The 23,935-nt window shown below is 50.5% G+C and overlaps 5 protein-coding genes and 1 non-coding gene across 28 annotated transcripts; 3 read left to right on the top strand and 3 right to left on the bottom strand.

The window, feature by feature from the left end:
* Nucleotides 1–431: 431 nt before the first annotated feature.
* On the top strand, nt 432–13,159 carry hyd (E3 ubiquitin-protein ligase hyd). Of its 23 annotated transcripts, none has more exons than XM_069046883.1 (28): nt 432–633; nt 954–1,154; nt 1,280–1,428; nt 1,532–1,898; nt 2,068–2,237; nt 2,293–2,474; nt 2,524–2,792; nt 2,845–3,158; nt 3,483–3,596; nt 3,896–4,015; nt 4,067–4,317; nt 4,366–4,915; nt 4,972–5,088; nt 5,200–5,608; nt 5,664–6,250; nt 6,319–6,881; nt 6,932–7,379; nt 7,463–7,598; nt 7,740–7,984; nt 8,041–8,153; nt 8,212–8,407; nt 8,507–9,196; nt 9,264–10,069; nt 10,361–10,711; nt 10,770–11,899; nt 11,954–12,101; nt 12,158–12,388; nt 12,438–13,159. In XM_069046883.1, the coding sequence occupies exons 1-28, from the start codon at nt 572–574 to the stop codon at nt 12,648–12,650; spliced, it is 9,132 nt and encodes a 3,043-aa protein (XP_068902984.1). In that variant the 5' UTR covers nt 432–571; the 3' UTR covers nt 12,651–13,159. The 23 variants fall into 23 exon arrangements, with proteins under 23 accessions (XP_068902984.1, XP_068902967.1, XP_068902983.1 ...); XM_069046866.1 differs by having other exon boundaries at nt 2,056–2,237; nt 4,957–5,088; XM_069046882.1 differs by having other exon boundaries at nt 1,262–1,428; nt 7,487–7,598; nt 7,752–7,984.
* LOC138132367 (small Cajal body-specific RNA 8) lies at nt 10,004–10,132 on the top strand. Its single transcript, XR_011160063.1, has one exon. It is a non-coding gene; the product is annotated as a small Cajal body-specific RNA 8 (non-coding RNA).
* Nucleotides 13,160–13,185: 26 nt separating the features above from the next.
* Nucleotides 13,186–19,345, bottom strand: Kap3 (kinesin associated protein 3). Its single transcript, XM_069046896.1, has 11 exons — nt 19,209–19,345; nt 19,037–19,154; nt 18,820–18,988; nt 16,265–16,450; nt 16,075–16,211; nt 14,784–15,468; nt 14,626–14,720; nt 14,345–14,563; nt 13,629–14,292; nt 13,504–13,576; nt 13,186–13,426 (listed from the first exon to the last, which is right to left on the bottom strand). Exons 1-11 carry the CDS (start codon nt 19,331–19,333, stop codon nt 13,393–13,395), a joined length of 2,505 nt encoding a protein of 834 aa, XP_068902997.1. The 5' UTR covers nt 19,334–19,345; the 3' UTR covers nt 13,186–13,392.
* A 201-nt stretch (nt 19,346–19,546) lies between these two features.
* LOC138130431 (nucleoside hydrolase-like) lies at nt 19,547–20,741 on the top strand. Its single transcript, XM_069046907.1, has 4 exons — nt 19,547–19,738; nt 19,784–20,075; nt 20,121–20,257; nt 20,307–20,741. The coding sequence occupies exons 1-4, from the start codon at nt 19,547–19,549 to the stop codon at nt 20,613–20,615; spliced, it is 930 nt and encodes a 309-aa protein (XP_068903008.1). The 3' UTR covers nt 20,616–20,741.
* On the bottom strand, nt 20,655–21,210 carry LOC138130433 (UPF0184 protein AAEL002161). Its single transcript, XM_069046909.1, has 2 exons — nt 21,005–21,210; nt 20,655–20,955 (listed from the first exon to the last, which is right to left on the bottom strand). The coding sequence occupies exons 1-2, from the start codon at nt 21,126–21,128 to the stop codon at nt 20,774–20,776; spliced, it is 306 nt and encodes a 101-aa protein (XP_068903010.1). The 5' UTR covers nt 21,129–21,210; the 3' UTR covers nt 20,655–20,773.
* Nucleotides 21,211–21,223: 13 nt separating this feature from the next.
* Mcm7 (minichromosome maintenance 7) lies at nt 21,224–23,922 on the bottom strand. Its single transcript, XM_069046901.1, has 8 exons — nt 23,769–23,922; nt 23,348–23,717; nt 22,979–23,297; nt 22,745–22,927; nt 22,398–22,695; nt 22,133–22,344; nt 21,538–22,085; nt 21,224–21,487 (listed from the first exon to the last, which is right to left on the bottom strand). Exons 1-8 carry the CDS (start codon nt 23,797–23,799, stop codon nt 21,286–21,288), a joined length of 2,163 nt encoding a protein of 720 aa, XP_068903002.1. The 5' UTR covers nt 23,800–23,922; the 3' UTR covers nt 21,224–21,285.
* Between the last annotated feature and the right edge of the window lie 13 nt (nt 23,923–23,935).

Raw genomic sequence — 23,935 nt, 5'->3', positions numbered from 1 at the left:
CGCGGAAATTGGAAAAGAGGCGGAAAACAGGTGACGACTTGGCGTATTGCTGGTTGCATAAGCGCGCAAAAACTGCGTTGGCAACACAGTTTTTTGACTTTTGATGCGCCCAAAATACGTAGTACAATTTTCAAATGGAGACGTTCCTACGATTCGTGTCTTGCGACTGATCGGTTTCGATTGCACGATTTAAAACGAAATTTGGAAACTCACCTGTGACTCATGGTGACCGACTGCGGCACTCATCTAATGGGTGTCGTGCTTGTATAAAAAAAATTAAGTTTAAGTGCACCGGTTAGAGTGGGACTCGAATTTTGATTAGGTGAATTAGGTTTGGGGGAGTCGGGATCGTTTTTGCGAATTTTGTTTTTGGCGGGGCGCCAACTTCACGTTGGTGTTTTTGTCTGTCAAACTCAGCCGGTGGCGTTGCGCAACTAGCTTCGCGTCACTCAAGCCAAAACCCGAAAACATGGCGAATGTTTCTCGGTTTGGAAGTAGAATGTGTTGATATTTGCGGTAGCTTTTCGATTAATTTTACAATAATAAAGTTGTGATAAGTGTTTTTAAAGCGATGTCGTCTTTGCAATACGTCGTTCATCCTTTACCGGGGAACGAGGAGCAATTCAATGACAGGTGAGGCAGTGCGAACGTTTCCCTTCGTTCTCGACTCTTCCTCCATTTTCCATGGACGAGCAATTGCATTTGTTAAAAATGGAGAACGGAACCGATGACACTCCCGTCGAGGTCTTTGTTCGTGGAAACCTCCAGAAACGCTCGGCTCGCGTCGCTCTAGACGGAGCGATAGAGCCGATGCGACCTGGGTGGCTTCTGGAAAATTTTCGGACAGACTGGCTATCGAGCGAATTCCTCCGCACGATCGTTGCATAAGCTCTCCTTTCCCGACACACGCAACACTCGACACGCCTTTTCACGCAGCCTCTCGCTCTTTCCAGACTGAAAGAAGTAGCTGATAGAATTAACAGACTTGGACATAACACGCACCCAGGACTAGCAAGTCTACGCAGCGGCATCAAAAAAATTTGTCTCGGCCCCACGTACATAGCGCTCTTGTTGGACGACGGCCGGGTGTGCCGCGTCTCCTACAACGTCCTCTCCGACAGACTGGACCTGAGCAAGAATGACTCAACGAAAAAGTGAGTATCGAAAATTCGCATCGACACGGTGCAGTCGTCGCTCATTGGTGCGATGTCCTTTGGTGCAGTACCCTCATTATTTAAAACGTTTCATTTATACAACCAAGATCTTGGTTGTTGCGCAGTTCCGGCGGGGGCGCCACCGGGGGTTCGGGCAGCGGCGGCGCCGGCGGGGGCGGCAGCAGCAAACCCACCGGCAGCGGCAGGCAAATGCCGCGGACGAGGGCGAGGATCATGCGGTCCAACACGGCTATCCGCGGCGGCAGCAACAGCGGTAAGTCGTCACGCTCCACGAGAATCGCAATCATTCCGATTCCGGTCCAGACGTGGTCGCAATTAAAAAAATACAAATCGGGATTTTTTTGTTTGTTGGGTAGGTGGTCGCGGCGCCCCGGTCATCATCGGCACCAGCAGCTCGAGCAGCGGCCGCCCCATGGTGACTGTGCCGGCGCCCTACGTCCCAGAGGAACTCGTCTCTCAGGCCCAGGTCGTCCTCCAGGGCAAGAGCAGGAACTTGATAATACGCGAGTTGCAACGCACCAACCTCGATGTCAACCTCGCCGTCAACAACCTCCTCTCGCGCGACGACGAAGAGGGCGAGGAAGGCGACGACGCCGCCGACTCGTACGTCCCCGAAGATCTGATTTCGCTCCTCGACGGAGGTTTCCACACCGACCACTCCGTCATCATCGACGCGGACGCGATGTTTTCCGAGGACATGTTCGGATATTCCGGAATCAGGAAGTAAGAAAAGCCGTCGCGCTTCTGTCCCTCTTAGGCTTCTTGTTCTGTCTAGACGCTTCGTTAACAATTCTTGCTAGTCTTTTATTTTTGTTTGTTTTTCTTTTTTTTTGCATTTTGACTAACTTTATTTGGAAATGTTTGACTTTGCTCAAACAAGCTTCCTTAACAGTCGCGGCAGCGGTCGAAGTCGATTGGCCGATAGGGACGCGCCCCCCAACAACAGCTCCAACTCGGACAGGGACAGGGAGAATTTCTCGAGGTGGCGCGACAGGCAGTACTTCGGGCCGAGGAGGTGGCTCGAAACGGCCCTCAGAGAGAATCCGTACGAGAAAGATTCAGGTTGGTATCAACTCCAGATTTTTACGTCGCTACAAACCCGAAATGTTCTATCTAGATCACAAGAAGAAGGACAACGCTTGTCCTCTTTGGATTTCCGACGATTTGGAGTTCTGGCCGGAGTCCGCGCCAAAATTCGTGCAGATTGCGAGTCTCTACTCCGAACTGATCGCTTTGTCGACGAACGGACAGATTTTCCAGTGGCGGTGGAACGATTCGGAGCCCTACAGACACCCAGAGGTGAAGCGTCGTTTCTCGAATTGGCGCCATTTTGAAAAGTGTTTTCCAGAACTCGAACATCCACCATCCCAAGACCGTTCCTTTGAGCCTGATGGGCGAGAAGGTTGTCCATCTGTCAGCGTGTTCGACTCGTTGTTCCGTCGCGACGGAAAATGGGAAGGTGGCCACTTGGCTCGACGAACTGTTGGCTCCCGCCGCCGCCAAATTGGAACATTCCGCACAAGCCTATTCGGAATTCCAGACCGACAAGATCACGTCGCTGTACACGTGTCCACTGTACACGGTGGCCAAGCTGGAGAGTGGGGCCCTCTACTGGTGGTAAGAGAAAGGCGCGAGCGGGAGGATCGATTTCTATGATTGTCGTGTGCAGGGGAGTTCTGCCGTTCGCCCAGCGGAAGAGGCTGTGGGAGAAGTACAGGACGAAGTGTCGCAAGCAAAGACCCTCCAGTAACCAGTCGGAGATCGTGACCGGGTCGCAGGTCTGCATGAAAAACAGCCCGATGTACCAGGCGGGCGCCATAGGTTTCACCGTCGCCGCAGGGGTACCGAAAGTCGGTCAGTTGCAAAACGCAGCGTGGACGCTGAGCGACACCTGCACGTTCAAGATCATCAACGTGCAAACTAACGGTACCTTGAGTTCCGATAAAAGTAGAGACGCTAGCGTGCCGGGCCCGAGCGGGTTATGTAAGTCAATTTTGGCTTGGAATTTATTAGAATAGTACAGTAAAGTCCGGTTTACCAAAAAAATAAAGAATCAAAAAAACGCCATGACGAGTTTCTAAGAGCATGATTTTTGTGACCGCGCCTAAAATCGAAGTGGATTTTTGGGCACGCCCGCGTTTCACTTTCGAGTCGAGAGCCGAAGCAGGGACGAGTCCGAGAACCTACTTTGGTCGTCTAAATGTTGAATAGCGCATGTGTGCGAGGTGCGCAGTGTTGAGGTCTATTGTTTGATGTTTTCTTTTTTTGCAATTTTGTCAGCTGTTCTGTAAAACGCATTCTCTCCAGTGATTTGCGCCGCTGCGCTTCGGCCAACGAAAACGTTCCGAGATGGTGCATCATCACTCGATAGGGACGCCCTCTCGTCAACCAAACTTCTTGTATCACGTATAGGCACTGCTGGTAATCATCAAAAGAGCTCTAAAATGATGTTTTTCGCGACGCTACATTTCCTTGTCATTGGTCGCAAACGGTTGAAGTTGCTCCAACGATCACGAAACGTAGTCACAGTCGCCGTTTATATTTACACAACGAACCGACAGTTCGTAAACGGAGTTTACTGTATCCATGATGAAAATTGCCCATTAATAATGATCTAATATGATAAAAAATTTAGTCTTTCTGATACACATTTTTCTTTTATCTGTCAGATTGCGACGAAGACGTGTCATCCGTTATTTACGACTTTGAACTTTTTCCAGCGAATCTGTCGAGCAAAAGCTCGTCGAACAAAGAAAACGCCGACAGGTTGGACATGCCTCCGCCGCCGTCGCCCGCCTCCAGCACCTGCAGCGACACAGGCAGCATCACCAACAGTCACAGTACGACGCCGATCTCTTCTCGTTCCGATCTGATTTCTATTTGTGTTTCAGAGCGACAAAAGCGCATGACCGTCTCGGGTTCCGACACCGGAACCGAACAAAGGAAAGACGAAGAGGAGTGGCTCTTGAGGAACGTCATCTTCGTTGAAGATGTTAGGAGCGTTCCGGCGGGTCGCGTTTTGAAAGTTGACGGTGCCTACGCCGCCGTCAGGTTTCCCAGCGGACATTCCAGAGATCGCGATTCCAAGGACGCAGACGACATATTCCAAGATTGCAGACTGATGCGCAAGGACGACCTTCAGGTATGCGGGTCGAAGAAGGGAGTGAAGTCTACACGAGGTGTGTTGCAGGTGATCAAGTCGTCGTCGAATTCGCGCGTTCCAGATTGTTTCCAGAAGACTCCGCGCAGGATCCAGATTTCGGACAACGGCAATCAGATCTTGACGATAGCGATCGACGGTCAGGGCATCCACGCCATAGTGCGCAACGGCACCAAGTTGAGTTACGTTGTGTACAACGTCAGCAGCGGACGAGTCGAACAAGACAATCCTTTCCCCAGTGACACGGCCTCCTTCATGGGGCTCTACCCCAACCTGATCAACTTGATATGCGCCGGCGAGAGTTCCGAGACGATTTTGATCCTCAGAGACGGCAACAGCACGATCTACCCCTTGAGCAAGGACTGCGCTGACGCGATTCGAGACCCCCAGTGTCTTGATCTGCCCCCGGTCAAGTGTCTGACCGCCGGCACCTTCGGACTGTCCGGTACTGGTCTCAACATGAAGAATCAAGTGGCGATCGTGGTGTTCGCCCTCGAACAGCAACTCCTGATGCCCAAAATTCTCCGTTGCGACATCGACGGGGTCAGACAAGTCCTGGCCCAACTGGACACCGACATGAGTGAGTCGATTTTTCATCGGTTCTTCTCCTACGACTTACAGTCTTGCCGATTGCAGAATCGAACGGTTCCTCGGTCCCGAACATCCTGAACGAGAGGTGCGACGGCAACAGGAACATCTTCCACGCTGTCGTCAACATGTGCACGCCCACGTCCAACAAGGACAGCGAGAACGGTGAGTTTCCCGTTTCAAAACTCCCGATCCGAGTCTGGGAGCGTATCGGATTTGTGTGTTGCCCCCAATCGATGTGGTAGCCCCCTGACTCTTGTGGGACGATGTTTACAGAAACGTCAAAAGCTGCATCGAATCCGGGTCTGGATTGTATCGATGCGATAACGAACGCCGTGGGCCCCCGATCCGTTACGCTCCGCGATATGATGCACAGGAGTGTGCGTAGAGAACGCGAACTCAACAATTCTAACCCCGCAGATCAGCACAGTTTCGTGCAAGAAGAACAACTGCCGACGCACAGCTGGGCGCCGGAATCGTTCGACGTCACCTCGGGCGACGAGGACAGTCTGATGGGATTGGGAAGCAGCGCCGCGAACAAAGGCGGCGGCAACAGCAACAACGCGCCGACCAATCTCGTCGTGGATCCCGTGGAGAGGCGTTCGAATGCGATGCAGATCTTGCACGCTTTGCTCTACGATTCGGCGGCTTTGGAGCCCCACCTGATCGAGCTCTTGTGCGCCAAGTAAGTAACAATCTAGACGTAAAAGAGTCGATCGATTTGTTCGTTCGTGGTTTAGGGACGCGCAAGGACAGACGCCCTTCATGCTGGCGGTCTCCTCCAGGAGCTATCCCGCCGCTCTGGAGATCTTCGAAAGGATCGTACGCTTGGGGACACGGCAAGAGAGAGAAGAGATGATTTTTCCCAAAGGGTCGAACCCGGACCACTCGCCGTTGCACGTGTTGTGCTGCAACGACACGTGCAGCTTCACGTGGACCGGCGCCGAACACATCAACCAGGACATTTTCGAGTGCCGCACCTGCGGCCTCACCGGAACCTTGTGCTGCTGCACCGAGTGCGCGAGAGTCTGCCACAAAGGACACGACTGCAAGCTGAAGAGGACCTCGCCCACAGCTTACTGCGACTGCTGGGAGAAGTGCAAGTGTAAAGCTCTAATAATGGGAAATCAAGCGGTAAGATACGAGCTTTTGATGCGTCTGGTCAAAGAGACCGACCTGGTGTGCCTCCCCAACTCGAGAGGCGAGAGCATCCTGCTTTTCCTGGTGCAGACGGTCGGACGTCAGAACCAGGAACAGAGACAGTTCAGACACACGAGACCCAGGACGGCGTCGGCCAATTCCCGAAACAAAACCCCATCGTCAGACAGTGAGCCTATTTGTTTTTCTCGCACCGTCCAAACTAATTTGTTTTCTTTTCTATCGTGTTCGTTTCAGTCGAGACTGACATGCCGGAGCACGACTTGGAACCGCCTCGATTCAGCCGCAAGGCTCTGGAGTGCCTCCTAGGGGACTGGAAAGCTGTCCAGAGCATGATCATGTCCGGAACCAGAGACGTCTCCGAGACCCAGTTCACCGACCAGCCTTACGTTTCCAAACAGACCGGCACCGCCCTCTTGGACAAGTTTTCCTTGTGTTTCTTGGTCAAATGTCAGATGGTGATCGACGTTTTACTGGAGACTCTCATCAGGGAGATGAAGAATCCGGATGCGAAGCAGGCCCAGTACGCCACCATGGTCTCCCGACGTTTCGTCAGATCGGTCGTTCGAATCTTCGTAGTGTTCACGATAGAGATGGCGCCGAATTCGACGAAGCGCAGGAGCTTGAGCAATCAGAACCAACCTCTGACCAAGTGCAGAAAAATATTCCAATCTCTGTCGAAGCTGTCGATCGAAGAGTTGTGCGAGAGCGCCGACGCGATCATGGCGCCGGTCAGATTGGGAGTGGCGAGACCCACAGCACCGTTTTCTCTGGCCACTTCTGCAAACGACATCCTGAACGTACGTCCGACCGGCACTGGAGTCGCAAGGAGTAACCGAGATTGTTTCAGGGCTCGGAGGAGTTGTTTCTGGTGGATCCCCTGGCTCCGTCGGGCAGTTCGAGATCGGGCGCCGGCTCCTCGTCGATGCCGAGATTCCCGTTTCTGGCGGAGGCGGTGCGCAGAGCCGCCGCCAACGCGAGAGATCTTCTGAACAACGTTAACGACGGCGAGAGTATGGCGATCGACAACGACGACGACAACGCGTCCGAACACGAAGACGTCCCGGCGGACCGTGAACTGCCGATCACCGTGCGGCAATCGTCCCTTAACGAGAACGAGACGGTGGAGGCCGCTCCGTACCAGCAGGAGAGTCGCGGCATTCAAGGGGAAGAGAGCGATCCAGAACTGGACCTCCTCGCCGAGACCGAGTCCGACAGCGACGACAACCACAGCAACCAGGACGCCGCGTCTGCACAGAGGTCGGTGCAGACGGGAGCCACGGCGGGGTCCGATACCGGTAAGTGTGGAGTTTCGAGTGAGCGAGCGGGAGAGATGGGTGACTGGTGCACGTGTATGTTTGCACTCTACTTAACTTATCAGGAGGTATGCTGCTGTTCCCGGAAGACGAGAGCGGTGAGTCGAGCCAGCAGGAGGAGGAGGAGAGCGAAGCGGGCGAGACCGACGAACAGGACACCGAGGATTACACCCTCACCGACGAACAGCTCGAACGGAGGAGGTAAATCACTCATTCTTTGACAGTTTCGTAACGATTCAAAAGTTCTATTGAGTTGACTCGATTCTTTATTATTTTGATATTATTGGCTCTTATTTAGTGTTGTGTTTGTGTTCTCATTACTCTGATTATTGTCTATGAAAGAAGCCGTTACAGCAATACGACCGGCCACGGACAAAGGAGCAATCTGGCCCCGCAGAATATGCAGTGGGCCATACGGTCACGTGAAGCAAGCAGATCGGCGGGGGTCCGATTGGCCAACGGTTCTAATTTAGTTTTTATTGACCCCAGTTCGTTAAGACGTTCTACAACAGGAAGTACGGCCGTTGCAGCCAGTTCTGAACCTGTCGCCATGTCGACGTCGGCCAGTTCTTTGGCCAGGGCTTTCGGTACGACGACGTTCACGATCCTTCGCGAACGAATTTTCACAATTTCGTGATTGCAGGCGCCATCATACGTCAGATCACAGATTTGCTGTCGTCGATGCCCGATCTGAACCAGGCCTTGTCGACGGTGGCGCACATGGAAGTGTCCCAAGACGACATCTACAACATACAGGTCGGTAATCGATGAGCTGACAACACTGGTGTCTTACTTAATTTGGTTCGTTCCTCAGATATATTTGGAGTTTCGTCTGAAACCGACGTGGGATTGGTTGTTGACGGTGATGGACGCCACCGAGGCGCAGCTCAAGTTCGGCGCCTCCCTCACCAACTCCTTGGACCCCTCCAGTCCCGGACACCCCCTCAACACGGGGATTAGTGCAGGAGGTGCGCACCGCAATCAGCCCGCGAGCACTTTGGCTTCATTAGGTTCTTTGGCTTGTTTCTGTGTTACTCGTCTCACCCTCTGACTTTCCCGCCTACTAACCCTCGCCCCGGGGCGACACTCCTTCTGACTTCGCGTTTCAGTTACAGGCAACAGCTCGAGCAGCCTCCGGTCGGGACATCGAGGTCACACCATCTCGGGCAGTTCCGGCACGCGCCTCGTCGGTTTCACCACCAACGTCGAGAGCAGTCGCACCAGGCCGGAGAGGGACAGCGTGGACGCCCACGCCGCGAGGCGCGAGTTCTTGTCGTACTGCCTGTCGTTGATGCGGGCCCACAACAACGAACACCTCGACTCTCTGCCCATCTTGGACGTTTCGGCTCTGAAACACGTGGCTTACGTCTTCGACGCTCTCATCTACTTCATGCGGTCGGGGTCGTCGGACAGAAGCGACAGCGATCTGAGAAGGGAAGGTTTTTCTTTGCCCCTGTGGAACGACCAAGATGAGAACGAGAACGAAGAAGCGGAGGAGGATATCGCGGTAGCCATGGAGACCGAGTCGTTGGAAGATCAAGACGTTTCGAATCTGGCGACGATCTCCAGCACGCTGAATTCGTCGAGTCTTCAAGGGGGCTCGGGGAAAGGGCGCAAGCATTCGTTCTTCCAACGGTCCGAGTCGACGCTGTGTCTGGGGTGTCCGCCCCCGGATCCGTTCGAAACGCCCATGTCTGAAGCGCTACCCTTGGCCGATCAACCCCATTTGCTCCAGCCGAACGCCAGGAGGGAAGATCTGTTCGGAATTCCCAAACAACCGATCACTCTGACATCTACGGGTGAGTGCCAAAACTAATGACGAGGAATTTGAGAGTAACGAGTTGTGTTCGGTTTGTTTTTTTGTAGGGGGTGTATCTACCAACCCCTTGGAGTCGCTCCCCACGAAACTGAGCTTGTCGACGAGGACCACCGACTTGGCGATGAGCCAGCCGGCCAAGGCCAATCACCCCATCTCCCAGTCTTTGAACGTGATGGGTCCCAACCCCTTGATCTACCCGCAGAACTACAACCCCGAGGCGGAACCGAGCGAAGGGCGGAGCGCCCGCGAGGTCCACGTCCAAACGGAAAACGCCCCCAACCCCTCGAATTACGACGCGATGCCGAGCACCAGCTCCGAAGAGGTCCCCGTCAAACCCCACAGGAACTTGCAGACTTTCGAGAGTCTACTGGCGGCGGTCAAGAACGAGATCGGCGAGAGCAGCAAGGACACCAACACTCCCCAAGATCTGTCTCGTCGGGAGCAAAATCAAGCGGAGCCGCCGAGCGACCACAAGGTGGAACAGCCGTTGCAATTCTCGCCATTCGTGGCGCCGAATCTGTTGGCGGCGATCGGATTGGAACAAGAGGCGCCGCCCGCCGCCAGACCTCAGATCATCGTATCGCCGAAGAAGACGTTGGAATCGTCGTACCAAGAACAAGAGGGGGTGAGCTCGGGGGCGAACGAAGGATCGCAAGATTTCACCAGTCAGAGCACGAGCACGACGACGCAATCGGGTTCGTCGACGCCTTCGACCAGCTCTTCCAGGAGTCCCAGCAAGAGCGTCATCGTCAGAGCGGGATCGTCGATGGTGAGTGTCGAGCACGGAAGGAACAACGATACGTGTGCTGGCGTTGAGTTTCGCAAGCGCATCACTGGGAGTTCCAATAGAAAGGTGCTTTCTGATGACTTCGGTTTGTCGAGCTTTGAACCGAGGACAGATACGAAGCCTACAATTTTTTCTGATATAAAAAATGGAGACTTCAGATTGGCCGTGGAAAAGAAAGTCAAAGCAAGTGTTGGTCACGTAACCTTAAAATTTGATGACAGATGTGACGTATTTTTATTTGATAGTGACTTGTTTTCATGGCCAACTGAACGCTCAAATTTGTAACTATCGTGCAAACTTTTTTTTTACAAAATGGCGATGGCTTTGACGTTAATTTCTTTCTTTGCTTTTTATCAGGGTAACCCCCAGAAATCTGGCGACACCGGTGTGATGATGTCGGTGGATTCGCAGCAGCCGGAAACATTGGAGAATCAAGAGATATCAGCTAATGTAACAGTCGTAACAACCCCAAGCGTCAACCCTGAGATGTTGAGACCGACAATCGGTCAATCCGTATCCCACGATTTGCTTTTGGGCCGTTGGAGGCTTTCTCTGGACCTCTTCGGGCGCGTTTTCATGGAAGACGTGGGTCTAGAACCCGGATCGATCGTCTCCGAACTGGGCGGCTTCCCAGTCAAGGAGGCCAAGTTTCGAAGAGACATGGAGAAGTTACGTAACAACCAACAAAAAGACTTAACTCTGTCGAAGGTAAGAACGAAGAAAAAGAACTGAGTTGAGGGGGAAAAACGCGCTTTTTTTGTTCCAGATGGAGCGAGATCGCACCCAGTTACTTTTGATGACCTTCAAAGAACTGAATACTCAGTACAACAGTTACAACAGACGTAACTCATCGTCACCGCCCTTGGCCGTCAACCGAGTCAAGGTAACCTTCAAGGACGAACCGGGCGAGGGTTCGGGAGTCGCCAGGAGCTTCTACACGGCGATTGCCGAAGCGATCCTGTCCAACGAGAAGTTGCCGAATCTGGAGTCGGCCCAAGTGGACAACAAGTATTCGCAGTACAGCGTCCTGCAGAGGTTACGAAGGGACAGGGACGTGTTGAGAAGGACGGTGCCGATGAGGGGCTCGAACAGGTCCAGAGAACACAGGAGAACGATGAACGTCGACGCCAGACCGTTCGTCCCGAGCGACAGTTTCCACTCGGACGCGCCCTCGATGCCCGACCTGTCGACGTCGTCGAGCAACCCCTCGGGGAGCGGGGGACAGTCGAGCTCCAGCCGCAACGAACAACTGTCGGCCCACCAGCAACAGCTCGGCGACAGGCTCTACCCCAAAGTGTACAATCTGCATCCGAATTTCGCCGGAAGGATCACGGGGATGCTGCTGGAGCTGTCACCGGCGCAGCTCCTGCTCTTGTTGGCGTCGGAGGACTCGCTCAGGGCGAAGGTGGAAGAGGCGGTGGAGATGATCCTGGCCCACTTGCATTCCCAACAGGAACTGACCTCGGAGGCGCTTCTGGAACTCGACGTTTTCACGCTGACCGACCGGAATTCGTCCCGGAAAGTCGCCGGTCGGTCCGGCAGCAACGACAATTCGGTCGTCGAAGAGAACGGCCAGGACGAAGAGGACAACGCTCCGTTGTTCTACTGCCCGGGGAAGAGGGGTTTCTACGCGCCGCGCCAAGGCAAGGCCACCTTCGAGCGCCTGAACGCTTTCAGAAACGTGGGGCGACTCCTGGGGTTGTGTCTCTTGCAAAACGAACTATGTCCGATCTTTTTGACCAGACACGTGTTGAAGTCCATCCTGGGACGACCCATCAAATTCCACGACTTGGCCTTCTTCGATCCGGTCGTCTACGAATCACTGAGGCAACTGGTGGTGGACGCGGAAACAAAAGACTGCAACAATCTGTTCACGACCTTGGATTTGAACTTCACGTAAGTAGCCGCCAGGTAGCGCGATTCGCAGCTGACCTGACCGACGTGTTGCAGCATCGACTTGAGTCCGGAAGAGGGCGGAGGCACGGTGGAACTGATGCCCGGAGGCAAAGACATAGAAGTCACCTCGAGCAACGTCTACGACTACGTGCGGAAGTACGCCAAGTACAGGATGATCAAAGTTCAAGAGAAGGCGATAGACGTGAGTAGAGCGCGGAAGAGTGGAGCGGGATCACCAGGGGTATCGTGTTGTTGCAGAGCATCCGCACCGGAGTCCTGGACGTCCTCCCCGAGGGTTCGCTCGACAGCCTCACCGCCGAAGACCTGCGCCTGTTGCTGAACGGCGTCGGCGACATAAACGTGGCGGTGTTGATTTCGTACACGTCGTTCAACGACGAGTCGGGCGAGAACAGCGAGCGCTTGGTCAAGTTCAAGCGGTGGCTCTGGTCCATAGTGGAGAAGATGACGCATCTGGAGAGACAAGATTTGGTAAGACGGAGACGCTGTGCGATTTCGCGGTGTACTGATCCTGTTGCAGGTGTACTTCTGGACGGGCTCACCGGCCCTACCGGCCAGCGAAGACGGCTTCCAACCGATGCCTTCGGTGACCATCAGGCCGGCGGACGACGCACATTTACCGACGGCCAACACATGTATATCACGTTTATATATTCCACTTTACAGTAGTCGTGCAGTTCTCAGACAGAAATTACTGCTTGCCATCAAAACAAAGAATTTCGGTTTCGTGTGATCATGGATCGATAGTAACTTGTTCCCTTTAATTTTTAGTACGAATTTCAGTTCAATAAAAATGTTTTTTTTTAATTGTTGGTATATCTGTGAATCATGAATATTGTGATGACTATATATAACTATTCGAATAAGCTAAAGTGATAATCTTGTATATAATCTCATTTTCATGTTTGGAATCTGACACGGCGTGTAAAGTCTCTCTTCACTACACACTACTCTCATGCTCAAGGTTTTTGTTTCACTTTCAAACGTCACTAGTCTTCTTGCTTGTATGAGGGGTTACTTTTAACTTTGTGCACCTTTTATTTGTTGTGCCAATCCTGCAAGGTGCATTCATGTTATTAGTATTACATGTAGATAATAATAGCGTTGAACCTTATTTATATCGAAGTTTTAGTTAAACTTGTAGGTTATGTTTTATCAAGTTGTTTCGTCTTTTTTCTTTTTTAATTTCATAATTTGAAATAGCTTATGTATTAGTAACTAAAATAAAGGCAGTTATGTATACGTCTGTCTCTTCATTGAACACAAAACAATACTGACAACTTTATTGATAATAATAAACTGAACTGGAATACATCTTGAAACGAACATAAAAAAATAAAAAAACTTAACAGTAATGGGCTCGACGACACGTCCGAGAAAACATTTATTACTCGTTACATAAGCTTCAAAAATCTTATACGACTCAACAAGGAAAAAAATGACTAGAAAGCTTTAAATATCACTTGTGCTGCTCATTACATGGCCTCGATCTCGAAATCCGGCATGACCCTGCGAAAAAACGTGTAAAAATGGCGCGCCAAGATGGCGGCGGTCTGTTCCAACTCCGTCGCCCAACTTACACTTACTCTGGTTTATCGAAGTAGTCGAAATCGATCTCCTTCTGCGAGATGAACTCCGAATCTTGTCCGCCTTCCAAATCTGCAACACGAGAGTCAGACCCCATCAGAATCCCGACTGTCGTCGTACTAACCCGACAGTGGCGGCACTACCGCCGTGCTCAAGTACTCCGTGTTCAGGTACGGCGGCAGTTCGTCGTCTTCCTCGTCGTCGTCTTCTTCGGGCTCCAGCTGCTGCGAGTCCACCATCTGCAGCCACTGAGCGTTGTGGTGACGGAACTTCTCGATCTTGATCCTCTCCGCCCACGTCTTGCTGTGGTCGGCGATCAAGTTTAGGCACGTGTTGCACAGCTTCCTGATCGACTTGTTGTTGTCCTGGAGCAGGTCGATGAGGTAGGCCGGGGCCTCGGTCTTCTCCGCCAAGTAGTCGATGTTGGCCCCGTGGGAGATGGTCGCGAAGAAGACGTAGATTATCTGGAGGACGATCTCGTCGTCTTCTTGGTGCGTCTTGAGGAGCTCGATCAGCGCCGACATCACGTTCGACTCGCAGAGGAGCCTGGCGCAGCCCTCGTCCGCGGCGGCGGTACCCAACAGAACCACCACCTGTAGGACGAGCTCGGGGTCGGCGTTGTTGCTCCGGATCGTCTTCTCTACCCACTTCAGCATGTCGAAGTGCTTGAAGATCTCCGCCCAGTCGAGCTCCGGCAAGTTGAGATTGCTCAAGATCCCCACGCACTCCATCACGAAATCGTCTTCCTTCGACTCGACCACCGCTTTAGCGATGTCGCCCACGAACTCCTGCAATCGAAACTTGATGCGATCGGAGTCTCGAGGTCGACGACATTTTTACCACGAAATTCGATTTGGAGGATTTGTGTTCGGACAAGTTCCGCAACATCTTCATCAGCATGTTGTCCTGGTAGTTGAAGGCGCGCATCATCAGCGACTGGACCCGGTTCTTCTTCATCATCTGTTGGGCGTTCACGGAATCGGTGGCCAGGTTGATACAGAGAGCCACCATCACTTCGTCCCCCTCGTTTCCGATGTTGAGCAGAAGCATGTCGGTTATCTGCGAGATTAAAATTTAGAGGCGGTCGTGCTTCGGTTATTTTTAATTAAGACGGCACGTACCAGGCCCACACACTCGGCAAATTGAGTCTTGACGTCATCGTCGTAGCTCAGGTGGTACAGCAATTTCAGAACGATCTCCTGGTGGCGGTCATCGCCTAAAATATTACAAAATTCGAACGCGAATAGAAATTTATGACTTTTTTTTAAAATATACTCACTCAACAAACTTATGAAGTTTGGCAAAAATCCGACCTTGACGATCTTGTACCTCAGCTTGGTATCGAAACTTAAATTGAACAGCAACTTGAGCGTCAGGTGCACCAGGTCGGGACTGCGCGAATCCAACAATTTGGGCAGCTTCTCCACGATGTTCAACCCCGCCATCGCGTCCTTGTTGCACTGCATTATCGACAGCTTCTTCAGGAACGTCACCACCAGCACCAACAACTCGTCGTTGTCCCTCTCGAGCGCCTTCACCAGCAGCCCCACGATGTTCCTCTTGGTCATCTTCTCCTCTATGCTCTCGTCTTCGGCGATGTTCAACAGGAGATAGAACGCGACCCTGAGCAAGTGCTCCTGTTTCTTGACCAAAGTCCTGAACCGTTTCGCCCTCTCCGGCTCGCTCAACTTCTTGTCGTCGATGTTTTCCGTCGAGTTGGTCAGGTCGTCGTAGACCGAGCCCTCCATCACGGCCTTGATGTTCGTTTCGGAGAAGTTTCCCGACTTGGGGCGCACCGGCTCCGGGATGCGACTCCGGGGAATGTCGGACATGCTGGCGCTGCTGGGGCACGGTTTGCGCACGATGGGCGCGTCGTCGGGGGCGTCGAGGCCCTCCAGGTCGGCCTTCCACTTGTCGTAGCGGCGCAGCTCGTAGTCGATGATGTCCATGCATATCGAGCCCACCTGCGGATCGCAAAAATCAATTGCTTCGTCCCGAACAAGTTGTAAACGTCAAAATCGAAACGAGATCGCGATAAATACAACACCGATCGATTATTTTCAATCATAAGCTGTCAAGCTTTTGACAGTTGAGATTTTGTACTTCACTTAGACAAAATAATCTCCGCGGCCTACTTTTCTATCAATTTTCTTCTGTCAAATTTTTTGACAGTTGTTGCGACATTTTCTTAATTTGCCCATTAATGGACGATAAAATCATCCGGCCTTGATCGCCGCCTCGTCCCGATCGAGTACCAGAGTGATGCAACTCGACATCTGTTTATATTATCTAAATATAAATGAGTGAAAATTCTCCGAGTTCCTGTCGATTCACTCGTTTGGGCTCTGTTTACCCGACGGGCGCCTAGAAAATGGTGAAATCCGGCCTTATATGGCCCCCTCGCCGTATAAGGCCTACTCTCGTTCCTAAGCCGAACCATCCGACCTACGCCACTTTCTTGTCTTACACAATCCACTCGACACCTGTCTAAACATTTAATCAGCAATTAACGAATCCGCGAAAAAAATTCCACCTTGAAACGGTTACCTCAAAAAAGATTTCCATCTCACCTTACACTTGAGTATGACCTCGTGGAAACGCGAATACATCGAGAAACAGAAGAAAGTGAAGACCAGATGCGTGCTGAGTACGATGCTGCGTTTCCAGTCTTCGCGTAGGACGCGTCCCAAAGCGCTGATCACGGTCTCTGGAAATGTCTCAGGTCAGATCTGGACATCTGAATCGTCTTCGACGGTTTACCGTTTTTGGAGAGGGCGTCCAGGTTCTCGGGGTCGCGGGCCAGGAGCTGGATCAAGTGGGCCCCCTTGATCTTCTCCGACATTCCCTCGTACAACAACTCGATGTAGTCGGAGAGGTTGTTGTAGTTGGGGTCGTCGGCGCCGGCGATTTGTTTGAGGTCGTGAGAACTGTTGGTGTCCGGAAGGCCTACCAAACAATTTCTTTTTACTTTCTAGAATATATTTTCCCATTCAAAATAAATACGACACTCCTACTGGTCGTTTCATCAAGTCGACCATAAATCTGTTTGCATCAAGGTTAAGCCAACAAAGAGGGACAAAAACATGAAAACAATAGATTCAAAAATAGAAAATTGTAAATATATGTATCGCGAAAAAAGAGCAAAAGTTGTCAGGTGATATAACTCTTGAATGATAAGAAACAACGGTATTTGTACATCGGTGATCGTATTATTATACAAGCGTTTTCTTTCGACAGGTGAGTGGTGTGATCTGTACAAAATTTCGAATTTAAAATGTCACTTTTAATATTAATTCTAATTGCATAAAACGGGGTCAAAGTTGTGTCAAATCTCATTTAAAAAATGTTTTGGAATGAAACTATTTGTTTCAAGGTAACGTCCGACTCACGTTTACTTGTTTAGTCTAAAAACTTCAATTGTTTTATTCCAAACGTGACACATAAGAGCCAAAGTTGGTTAAGAATTAAATCAAACGCAACCGTTTTTATTATTATTTCTATTATTATCTATTGTAACCTATTTGTGCTGGTTCAAATTGAACAACTCTCTGAAATTTTTACTGCTACCTTTAAGCCCATTAACGTACCTTAGATCAGTGGTTCCGAAACTGTGGACTCCTGGGGACTCGACAAATGATCTCGGACGGAAATGTCTTTTTTCAACACAAAACATGTTTAGTAGTTAAAATTAATCTTTTACACAAACTGTCCTCCAGATTTTAAATTTTGGGAGCCACTGCCTTAGACAATCAATCTCTTCCCTACCAACTGATAATTTTTGTCACATAACAACAAGACGGTGCTTCACAACACCAACAAATTACTTCTTCAATACCGACGAACACTTGTTTCTGCCGACGTTATTAACCGTAATCGGTTTTGGTCACGGTTGCAAAAATTAATTAAGTTAAAATAAATATTTGTTTTTATGCTACAACAATTTTCAATCTTCTCAATCAGACGTTTCCATTTCACACTAAATAAAAATCGAATTCGTATTTTTATCGAGTGGAATCACGTATGTTGTCGTGGCTTAAAAAATATAAAATCTACTTGAAATTCTTTATCGTTTATTATCCACACCTTTATTAACGATTGTTTCGTTTGCGAATCGAATTATCGGTTAATCAAACGAGACAAATCAATATTTGAGATCAATAATCGGTGCAGTGCAAAAGGGAAGTGTTTACATAACATGATTCTGTGCGATAACATTTCATACGTAATGTTTGTGCATTATTTTATTCGCATTTATTATTTCGCCGTCGTAAAACTTCAAAAATATTATCTACCTACGTAGAGCGATAAATACGCACATATCCTCTCCCCACATTCTCAATAACTCGGTACATTTTCAGAAAAAAAATTGTTTGTTCCTCTTTCGTCAGTTTCTATAGCAAAAATCTGAAGCAAAATCGATTCATTCGTTGAATTCCGCGAAACTCTCTTAAGAAAACGAAAAGAAAACCCGCTCGCTTTGCGTCTTTGCAGACGAAAACAACGGATTGCCGCAACAGGATGGTGCAAATCCTCACCGTGCTGACGCAACCACACGTCCAGATCGAGCGCTTCCTGCGATTTCTTCAACATTTACGTAATAACAGACAGAGGATAATTTTTTTAATTCGTAAAAAGAACTAGTCAGGCTTTGGTGACTACTCTCTCTTGCGCACGCGATCGGAAAACCCCGCAAAATTTGCCAAAACCCTCACGTCTTCACGAAAATACTCCACTTGACGCATCTCTATTTATTTTTACTTTTGTACGGGACGCAGTGATAAGCGGCGAAATACATGAGTAACAATTGCGAAATGAATCACGGTGACGACTTCTAAAGCAAATTTTGCAGATTGTTGATTTTTCGAATTCGTAGCGAAATCATAGGTCAAGTGAGAGAGTCCCACCAAGAACGAAATTAAGCACAAGGACGCTGCATCATGACTAACGCTGCTAGGAAAGCGATTAAATAACTCTTTACATTCGCCTAATTTCCGGCCGAGCTGTTTCCAAATGCAATTATATAAAAAAAATAGACAACACGATCCGAAAGCGAAAAATTTTCGCCGTTTCGAACATTGCATTATTCAGACTGTCCGGATTTCGTCAACGCTCAACTAGCAATTTGTCTGTATTAATACCGGGGGCTTTACATAATAACGAACTCACACCAATTACCATCCTCGCTTTCACGATTTATTTACGGATGGAAATGGATTGTTTCAAGTGGAAACGAAATATGTATATTTTTCGCAAAGCGCGTCCGCGAATCCCGGCGAGCGCGCTTCAAAAATAAACGATTCGGCCGGCGTTCGCACCTTTGGTACCGTGGCCCAGCTTCCTCTTCTTCAAGTAGTAGATGGTCTGTTCGACCTCGGAGCTGCGGGAATGGTGGATCAGGTCGCACTGGTAGACGACTTCCTTGGCGAGGGCGTAGCAGTCGGTGCGGCTGTTCAGCATGGGCAGCTCGATGATCTTCTTCAAATTCTGCAAGCAGAGCGGTGTTACGGGTGCAGGGGGCGCGATCACACCCACCTTTTTCTCCCCGTAGATGACGTTCTCTTTGGCCCCCAGGATCTGCACCTCGATCTCGTAATTGAGGACGATGGCGTTGAGGGTCGGATGCACGTCCAACGTGCCGGGTTTGCGCTCGCTGCAATTAAACAATCGTCTCGCTGCCTAAACGTTTAACTACAAAATTACTCACGTCCGCATGTATTTCGCCTCGTCGGGGTCCATTCCGTAGAAGGTTTTGCACGCGACGTACACGAAATACGCCGCTATCACAAATATGATCACTAAACCCGATAGCACATCGACGATTATTAACATCAAACGACTACTCTAAATTTGTGCATTATTATTAACAATTTTGATTGTTGACATTTCATTTGAGTTGGTTGATACCGCGCGCACCCATCTTGCCGACCGGATCAATACTGACGGGCCAATCACCGAGCGAGACAATCGAACGTGCGGAGCGCGCCAAGTTTTCAAAACGCTGCGATAACGTTGATAACAGAGGACTTCGACTTCAGGGCAGAGATGGCGGCGGCGCGAGTGATCCTCGATGTGGACGTCGGCACCGACGACTACATGGCCATGCTGGTGCTCCTCGAGGCCGACAGGCTGCGCCAGGTGAAGATCGAGGCGGTGGTGTGCTCGATGGGCAACACCACCATCGACAACGTCTGCGTCAATGTGGTGCGACTCCTCGAACTGGTCGGCAGGACTGACGTAAGTGTCTAGACAGGGACGGACTCGGCTCACCGCGCCTTGCAGATACCGGTATACAGAGGGGCCGCCACTCCACTCGTCCCCCCCACCCACGAGATCGGGCTGTACCACGGGTCCGACGGGTTCGGGGGGCTGCGCCATGACTCCACCCCCGACTTGACCATCATCAGGAAGGAACCGGCGGCGGTGGGGGTGGCCAATCTGGTGCTGGACAACCCCAACCAGATCACCTTGATCTGCGTGGGGCCCCTCACCAACCTGGCCCTCTCCCTGCGCCTCTACGACAGCTTCGCCGACTCCATCAAAGAACTGTGGATCATGGGCGGCAACTACACAGGTCCGTACTCCCGATTTTTCGCACAAATATCTTAACCGACTTTAGCCCTCGGTAACGTAACTGCCACCGCGGAGTTCAACTTTTACATGGACCCCGAAGCCGCTTACATCGCCCTGGACACCGTTAAAAAACCCATTTTTATCCTGACCTGGGAGACTTGTCTTCGCCCCAAGATCTCATCGGTGAGACCCTGCCTTGCTACTTTTCTTTTGGAAAATTTGTCGGTTGCAGGACTGGCGCCGCAACGTCTTCGGAGCCAAAGACAACGCGGCCATCCAGCTGCTCAACGAAGCCGAGAAACAGCTTTCCAGGAAAAATCCGAAAGTTTGGGTGCCGTGTGACGCGTTTCTCGTCGCCGCTTTTCTTTACCCCGACACGATGATAACGAAGAAGAGCACCCACAACGCCACCGTGGAGCTCCACGGGTCTCAAACCCGCGGCCAGATCGTGCTGGACCACTTGAAGACCAAGCGCGACAACGTCACGATTATCGAAGAGGTGGACCCCGAGCTCTTCAAACAACTACTCATGCAGCTCTGACGCGTCCAAAACCGTCTTGAAATAAATTTTATCGCCGAGAACAAATAATACTATTTTTTATTATCAACAATATACACCCGACTTTGAATACACATATCTAACAACAAAATACACCAATAACCAGTATTATACGTGGGAATGATTTGGGGGGTTGACGCTCATTGCTTTTGGTCGCTGGCCCCCTCGCTGTCCGCCGCATTCGCCCCCTGCATCTGTTTTCGAATCTCTCTGTTCGATTGCAGCAACACCAAAAGTTGCGCATGAATATCGTCATTACGTTGCTCGATGTCGTCTAACGCCGAATTTAAAGCGTCTAACTGACTGTCGAGCATCTGGAACTCTGACCCCCGCTTAGTTCCTCCGAGGGAGACAACTTAACCTAACCTTACCTTCGGGTGACATGTCCTCCAAGTCGTCACCCTCTTCGGGCTCAGAATGCATCTCTTCGTCCGCCTTCTCACCCTTTTCCTTCGAAAGGCCGTTCTCTTGCGGTAAATGCGTCTTCTCACCCATTATTGCACACAATTATTTATTTAATCACATGACAATTATTACAATTTACACATTAGAAACGCACTACTGGTTGCATACCCGTGAAACAAAATGGCGGCAATTACGAACACTCTTTATTAAAAAAATTAAATTACACTGGTACGATTACAGCTAAAATCTAGATGAACGTGATTTTGGTGCGCGTCTGGTTGACTTGCCACACGTTCAGCTCTTCATATTCCTCTATGCAGGAGTCCACCTGGTCGCGGTTGTGCCCCTTGCTGACGCACTTTTCCAGCACATCTTGTATCTTGACAGTTTTCGAGTCCCCAGCTAGCTCTCTGATGATCGCGAAGATCTGATCGTTGACGTTGGGCGGCCTGAAACCCATAAATTACAAAAACATTTTCCCAAAACGCCTGCGACCAACCTGTGCCCCCTGCTGTCGAACGTCTGGTTGAGAGAGTCCTTGCTCATCTCCATGAGCCTGATGGCCTCGTTCACGTCGTCCTTTTCGACCGCATTCGCGAGTCTCAGCCTGGCCAACGCCGTCGACAAGCGTAAAATCCCCAGGAGATTCCTGGCGGAGGTGAAGGTCATGTCTCTGGAGTTCCGCGCCTCCTTGCGCAACTCCACGTACGCGTTGACGATGTAGTCGGTCAGTTCCTCGGGAATCGAGGGCTCTTTGAGCTTGCACAAAGCGATGTATTTGCGCATCACGGACATGTCAAGGGCTTGGGTCTGCGTTGGGGGTTGCTTACAGTGTTGGTGAACGTATGTGATGTGTTTAGCGAGTCTTAGGTCGTTGTCGCGATTGGGTTTGTCTTGGATCAACCAGAGCAAGTCGAAGCGGGACAAGAGCGCCGCCGGGAGTTGGATGTTTTGTTCGATTGTGCGTTTGGGGTTGTAGCGACCGTAGGCGGGGTTGGCGGCGGCCAAAATCGACACTCGGGCGTTGAGACATGTCATGATTCCCGCCTGGAAGGGTCGATTAGACGAGATTTAACAAATTTTGAGGAAAATACTTTGGCGATGCTGATGGTTTGTTGTTCCATCACTTCGTGAATGGCCGTGCGGTCAGCGTCGGCCATTTTGTCGAACTCGTCGATGCAGCACACTCCTTGGTCGGCCAAGACGAGAGCGCCCCCCTCGAGCATCATTTCTCCGGTCATGGGGTCCTTCATCACGGCCGCTGTGAGACCCACGCCTGAAGAGCCTCGCCCCGTAGTGTACTGACCTGCAACAACCCTCGTTAATTTTTCCGTCAATCAGAAGAATCTCGAGACCTACTCCGCGGTGCTAATCTGTCAATGTAGCCCAAAAGTTGCGACTTGGCCACTCCGGGGTCCCCCATCAGACATATGTTTATGTTTCCTCTGATCTTCATGCCGTCGGGGCGTCGATCAACGCCCCCTACCAGCAGAAGCAACAAAGCTTTCTTCACGTCCAGATGACCGTAGATTTCAGGCGCCAAAGACAATGCAAGTTTTGTGTAAAAATCGTCTTCAGTCAGCGTCGCCAGCTCTTCAGGAGTCAAAGCTTTTGATGAGTCTTCATCTTCTGCGGTTTTATTCAAAGAAACTATTCTCTGAAAGCATTCGTTGAAAAAACGAAAACAAAACGGGGGGATGTGTTACGTGTGCCTCTACGTAGGTCTCAGACAAGAGCCCCGCCATCATTTGCCTGAATCCGGACCTGAGCAGCGGCAGGAAGACTCCGGTGACGGCGACGTGGTCACCTGGGAGGGCTTGTCTGGTGACTTCGCCGCGACAAAAGATGGTCAAAGTGCGGGGAATGTGTCCCACGGGCACTTGATCGCTCTACAAACCCACTCTTAAGACCGATTTACAAAAAACAAAACAAAAAATTACATGCTCTTGGATTTTTATCTCCTGGAACTTAATAAACTTGGAGCCGCGCGTCTGGAGATAAAGACGCCCCCCTGCCTTGTTAACGCGACAGTCCTCGCTGGGACACATCAAAACTGGCATAAAACTGAGTCCTGAGATAGGTTGGTAGGTCTCAGCGCCGCACTGGTCGCAAGTGTAAGTGGCCACGCTCATCATGGGTTTGACTTCGGTGCACCGCGTCACTATGCCCCTCACAGTGACAAGTTTGCCAACATGCTCAGCTTTGACCTCGCGGATTGGCGCCGTCTTGTTTGTGGACATGTCTTTGAAATACACCTCACTAAAAATGTGATTTGTGAAAACACCCAAAACATGAAACAATCTACTCACTATCTGCGCAACAATTCCGGCGGGAATTTGTTGCGTGCATCTCTCTGCTCGTTGGGCTGTCTCATTCTCTGCTCCATCATGAGTCTGTGCTCGATATACACGTCCAAAGCGTCTTTGGCGACGATTTCGTGTTCCACGAAATTGGGAAGGAGGTCGAATACGACCTCGGACACTAGGTTGGTGTAGCGGCGGGTATTGTTTATTATGGCCTTGCCTAGTTCCTCATCGTGGTCGTGGACGTCGTCCAGATCTACATACAGAGCGACTTGCTCGCGATGTGCCAGTTTCGTGAGTTGATTTGAGTATTTGAAGTTCTTGTGGCCGGAACCGTCTTGGGTGCAGAATTCCATCAAGAAAGTCTTGATGGTCTCTAAAAAGCACTTCCAGAGAAACGAAATAAATGAAAACAAATCATTTTTACCTTTGTCTTTATCGTAATCACGTCTAGCCATCGTTCACAACGAATTAAACACTGAAACTAACACAAACAAGTTTTTCTATGTTGTGTAAACCGTCTTCGCTCTTCGATAACGTTTTGGCGGGAAAACGATGAGGATCTAGGGAAATTTTATTTTTACGGTACCTCAA

Source organism: Tenebrio molitor, chromosome 5 (assembly GCF_963966145.1).
Source record: "Tenebrio molitor chromosome 5, icTenMoli1.1, whole genome shotgun sequence".
NCBI classification, from domain to species: Eukaryota; Metazoa; Arthropoda; class Insecta; order Coleoptera; family Tenebrionidae; genus Tenebrio; species Tenebrio molitor.
Note: the sequence above shows the minus strand (reverse complement) of the source record. Positions and strands in the feature narration are given on the sequence as shown.

Coding starts and splice junctions, on each gene's coding strand:
- LOC138130431 (XM_069046907.1), top strand. CDS start 19,547: ATGGCGGCGGCGCGAGTGATCCTCGATGTGGACGTCGGCACCGACGAC. Junction 20,076..20,120: donor CATGGGCGGCAACTACACAG/GTCCGTACTCCC, acceptor AACCGACTTTAG/CCCTCGGTAACGTAACTGCC. Junction 20,258..20,306: donor TTCGCCCCAAGATCTCATCG/GTGAGACCCTGC, acceptor TGTCGGTTGCAG/GACTGGCGCCGCAACGTCTT.
- Mcm7 (XM_069046901.1), bottom strand. CDS start 23,799: ATGGCTAGACGTGATTACGATAAAGACAAAG. Junction 22,928..22,978: donor AGATAAAAATCCAAGAGCAT/GTAATTTTTTGT, acceptor GTGGGTTTGTAG/AGCGATCAAGTGCCCGTGGG. Junction 22,086..22,132: donor AAACCATCAGCATCGCCAAA/GTATTTTCCTCA, acceptor CGACCCTTCCAG/GCGGGAATCATGACATGTCT.
- LOC138130433 (XM_069046909.1), bottom strand. CDS start 21,128: ATGGGTGAGAAGACGCATTTACCGCAAGAGAACGGCCTTTCGAAGGAA. Junction 20,956..21,004: donor GGAGGACATGTCACCCGAAG/GTAAGGTTAGGT, acceptor AGCGGGGGTCAG/AGTTCCAGATGCTCGACAGT.
- Kap3 (XM_069046896.1), bottom strand. CDS start 19,333: ATGTTAATAATCGTCGATGTGCTATCGGGTTTAGTGATCATATTTGTG. Junction 16,451..18,819: donor GCTGGGCCACGGTACCAAAG/GTGCGAACGCCG, acceptor ATTGTTTGGTAG/GCCTTCCGGACACCAACAGT. Junction 16,212..16,264: donor GGACGCCCTCTCCAAAAACG/GTAAACCGTCGA, acceptor AGACATTTCCAG/AGACCGTGATCAGCGCTTTG.
- hyd (XM_069046860.1), top strand. CDS start 572: ATGTCGTCTTTGCAATACGTCGTTCATCCTTTACCGGGGAACGAGGAG. Junction 4,016..4,066: donor CAGCATCACCAACAGTCACA/GTACGACGCCGA, acceptor TTTGTGTTTCAG/AGCGACAAAAGCGCATGACC. Junction 9,197..9,263: donor GATCACTCTGACATCTACGG/GTGAGTGCCAAA, acceptor GTTTTTTTGTAG/GGGGTGTATCTACCAACCCC.